Raw genomic sequence first — 4099 nt, 5'->3', positions numbered from 1 at the left:
ACAGGGCTCTGGCATGGGGGGGGGAGAGCTGTGGGGGGACCTGGCCTGGGGTAAGTGATGGTGGGTGGTATGAGGTGGGGGAAGACAGGGCTCTGGCATGGGGGTGGTTGGGGGGGGAGCTGGCCTAGGGTAAGCGATGGTGGGTGCTATGAGGTGGGGGGAGACAGGGCTCTGGCATGGGGGAGGGAGCTGGGGGGGGACCTGGCCTGGGGTAAGTGATGGTGGGTGGTATGAGGTGGGGGGAGACAGGGCTCTGGCATGGGGGAGGGAGCTGGGGGGACCAGGCCTGGGGTAAGCGATGGTGGGTGCTGTGAGGTGGGGGGAGACAGAGCTCTGGCATGGGGGGAGGGAGCTGGGGGGGGGGGGAGCTGGCCTGGGGTAAGCGATGGTGGGTGGTATGAGGTGGGGGGAGACAAGGCCCCGGCCTGGGGGGAGGGGAGCTGGGGGGGGACCTGGCCTGGGGTAAGCGATGGTGGGTGGTATGAGGTGCGGGGAGACAGGGCCCCGGCATGGGGGGAGGGGAGCTGGGAGGGGGACCTGGCCTGGGGTAAGCGATGGTGGGTGGTATGAGGTGGGGGGAGACAAGGCCCCGGCCTGGGGGGAGGGGAGCTGGGGGGGGACCTGGCCTGGGGTAAGCGATGGTGGGTGGTATGAGGTGCGGGGAGACAGGGCCCTGGCCTGGGGGGAGGGGAGCCAGGCGGTATGCGGTGCGGTGTGGGGTGAGAGGGGCCGGGGCACAGGGTGAGGGAAACAGCAGGGCTGGCATGAGGTTGGCAGGGCCCAGCATGGTGGGGGAACGGGGCACGAGGTAGGGGGCGCTGCGGGGGCCTGGCCTGAGGTGGAAGGAGCTGGGTGGTATGGGGTGGGGGGAGTCAGAGAGGGCTGGTACCAGTGGGGGAGCTGGGAGGGAGCCAGGGTCCTGGCATGGGGTGCAGGAGAGCTGTGGGGGGACCTGGCCTGGGGTAAGCGATGCTGGGTGGTATGAGGTGGGGGGAGCCAGGGCCCTGGGATGTGGTGAGGGAAGTGGTAGCAGACTGGCATGAGCTGAGAGGAGGTGGGGCGGGGGGTACAGAGTGAAGGGGAGTTGGGGGCACAGGGAGGCTGGACTGGAAAGCCCTGTCCTGGGGTGAGGGGGTACAAGGTTGAGGGGCTTTCCTTGTCACAGTGTTTGGCTTTCTAGCACAGGGGACGTGCCTGTCCGAGGGAAGCCATGACCCCAACTCTGCACATGGAGAAAATGCTAGCAGAAAATTCCTTCTCTAGATCCCCTCTGCTCCAGTGGTGTGGAAAGGGGTATGGGGCACTTAATACTCACAGCTTATGGGATTTTCAGCAGAAACAGGAGGCTTCAGGAGGCACCCGTGTAACCTGAGACACCAGGACCTATTCTGGCCACCACACCTGTTTCTTTGTGGTCACCACTACTGTGCTCCAATCACCCAGCTATTTTACAAGCGCTGGGGGGTGAAGTCTCCCCCCCTCAGCTCCCCTGGTCTGTGAGCTGCTCTTGATGCTCACTGGAGAGAGGTGTGTGGAAGCTGTTGAGCTGTCTCTTTTACTATATCTTTTTCCATTCTGTCTCTCTTGAGGACTCACTATGCCCCCCAAGAGAAGGCAGAAACTGCAGCAAGAGCAGAAGGGACAGCCAGGTGTGGCTGCACCCCTGGAGGGAGCTGCTGAGGGGGCTGTAGCCAGTAGAGAAGAGGTGCTGCTGCAGCAGGAGTACAGCCGCCTTTGCAAGGAGCTGGAGGACATGAAGGGGGCACGTGTTCAGCTTCGGGAGGAGAACGAGTTCCTGCAGCAAGAGGCCCAGCGTCTCCGTGCTGAGAGCCAGGAATTCATGTGCTATGTGGCCAAGCGGGCCCAGCGGCGCCAGGATGCCATCATCTCCCTGAATGATCGGAACAAGCAGGCCGTAGAGGAGATCCGCAGGGAGCAGCAGGAACTGCTCACCCTCTACCAGAGGAAGGAGGCAGATCTGCGGGAACAACTGTTGCACAAAGAGGGTGAACTTCTCCGCCTTAGCAAGGAGGTTGAGGGCCTGCGGGAGATCCAGGCACTGCAGCAGGAGCAGGCTGCCCACATCAGGGAGCTGCAGGAAGAGCTGGTGGCCACCAGGCAGCAGCACACTCAGCACCTGCAGGAGACCAAAAGCCATTTCCTGCAAGAAAAGGCTGCCTTTGAGCAGACGTCCCAGCAGCAGGTGCTCTGCCTGCTGCAGCAGGCACAGGAAGTGGTTGCACGGTGCATGCAGGAGCATAGCGACCAGGTGAAATGTGAGAACCAGGAGCTGCGGCAGGAGCTGCACCAGCTCATCCAGCGATCACGCACACTGCATTTACACAAGCGCCGGTTAGAGGAGCAGGCACAGCAGCTGCTGCGAGAGCGTTGCTACATGCAAGACATGGCTCGCCTGTACCACACCCACCAGGGCAAGAAGTAGGCCCCAGCTGTGACCCCAGGAATGAGCTGACAGAGAGGTGGCCACTACTCACTGCCATGACCTGCTTTTGGTATTAGAATTATTTAGCTCAGGGGTTCTCAAACTGGGGGTCGGGACCCCTCAGGGGGTCACGAGGGTATTACATGGGGGGTCACAAGCTGTCAGTCTCCACCCCAAACCCTGCTTTGCCTCCAGCATTTATAATGGTGGTAAATATATAAAAAAGTGTTTTTAATTTATAAAGGGGGTCGCACTCAGAGGCTTCCTATCTGAAAGGGGTCACCAGTACAAAAGTTTGAGAACCGCTGATTTAGGTCAACATTCTTCAGTAACAGCTTTGTTAATAATCTGAGAGGGAAATGAAATTCCCAGAGGATACTGAACTGGGAGGAGCTATAACTTCCAACAAAAAGAGATCTGATCCAAAAGGCTTTAGTGAGACATTGGCAGGGAACAATTTATCCAGCTATCGCACATGGGTCTTATATGGGCCCCATTGCTGAAGTATCTGAGTGCCTCACAAACATTAACATATTTATCCACAAAGCAGCACTGTGAGGTAGGGTGATGCCATTGTTGGATGTTTTTCTAAAAGATCTGCTCTAGGGGATGTTTTCTGGCTTGTGTTATACGGAGGTCAGACTAAATGATCACAGTGGTCCCTTCTGGCCTTGGAATGTGTGAATCTATGAATCTGTTATTCTCATTTTACAGCCTGTGGCAGAGCATGGAATTAATCCAGGTCTTCTGAGTCCCAGGCTAGCATTCTAACCACCGTGCTATCCCTCTGCACAGAGACTGATCCTGGGCCAGATCTTGTGCTATCCTGCTGAGTCTTGTGATCTTTAGAGAGAGACAAGTCTTTTATTGGAGCAACTTCTCTTGGCGAGAAAGACAAGCTTTTGAGCCACACGGAGCTCTTCTTCAGATTATCCCCCCACCCAGAAACGTGCCCCTGAAGTTCCATCTCCCCAGCCAGGAACATGTCCCCAATGTATATCTGCAAGAAGAAGAGCTCTGTGTAGCTCGAAATCTTGTCTCTCTCACCAACAGAAATTGGTCCAATAAAAGATATTATCTCACCCACCTTGTCTCTGGGTGATACCTGGGACCAGCACAGCTACAACTACACTCTTGTGATCTTTGGTATTTCTGGAATCCTGTGATTAAAAAAAAGAAAACTCAGATTTTCTCCTAAATAACACGTTTTTTTCCTGTCTAATACCAGAACAACAAGGGGACATTCAGTGAAATAAAAAGGTGGAAAAATCAGAACTAACGAAAGGAAATACTTTTTCACACAATGTGTAATTAGACTGTGGAACTCACTGCCACAGGAAGTCATTGTGTAAGGATAAGGACTTTTCCTGTAGCCATATTATAAGGCCTAAGGCCTAAGCTTTTGTCTGTAGCCATATTAGAAGAGCAGCAGCCATTAGCTAAGAAGCAGGAAGTCACATCCCATCTAAATTACATTAAAACAATTTAATATCAGGCTGTTAAGAAGGAGATCCTGGTCTAATAGCACCCACTATCGCCAGATAAAGAAACAGATCTTAAGATGGTTAAAGAACACTTAGTTTGCTAGTGTCTGTCTGGCAAGAAATCACTTATCAATAGGTTTCAGAGTAGCAGCCGTGTTAGTCTGTATCCGCA

At 55.0% G+C, this 4099-nt stretch overlaps 1 protein-coding gene across 1 annotated transcript; it reads left to right on the top strand.

The window, feature by feature from the left end:
- Window positions 1-1597: 1597 nt before the first annotated feature.
- Window positions 1598-2443, top strand: LOC135875590 (coiled-coil domain-containing protein 166-like). The gene has a single exon (XM_065400520.1). The coding sequence runs from the start codon at window positions 1598-1600 to the stop codon at window positions 2441-2443; it is 846 nt and encodes a 281-aa protein (XP_065256592.1).
- Window positions 2444-4099: the final 1656 nt, after the last annotated feature.

Source organism: Emys orbicularis, chromosome 3, assembly GCF_028017835.1.
Source record: "Emys orbicularis isolate rEmyOrb1 chromosome 3, rEmyOrb1.hap1, whole genome shotgun sequence".
Lineage (NCBI taxonomy): Eukaryota > Metazoa > Chordata > Testudines > Emydidae > Emys > Emys orbicularis.
This window is presented reverse-complemented; position numbering and strand designations above follow the sequence as displayed.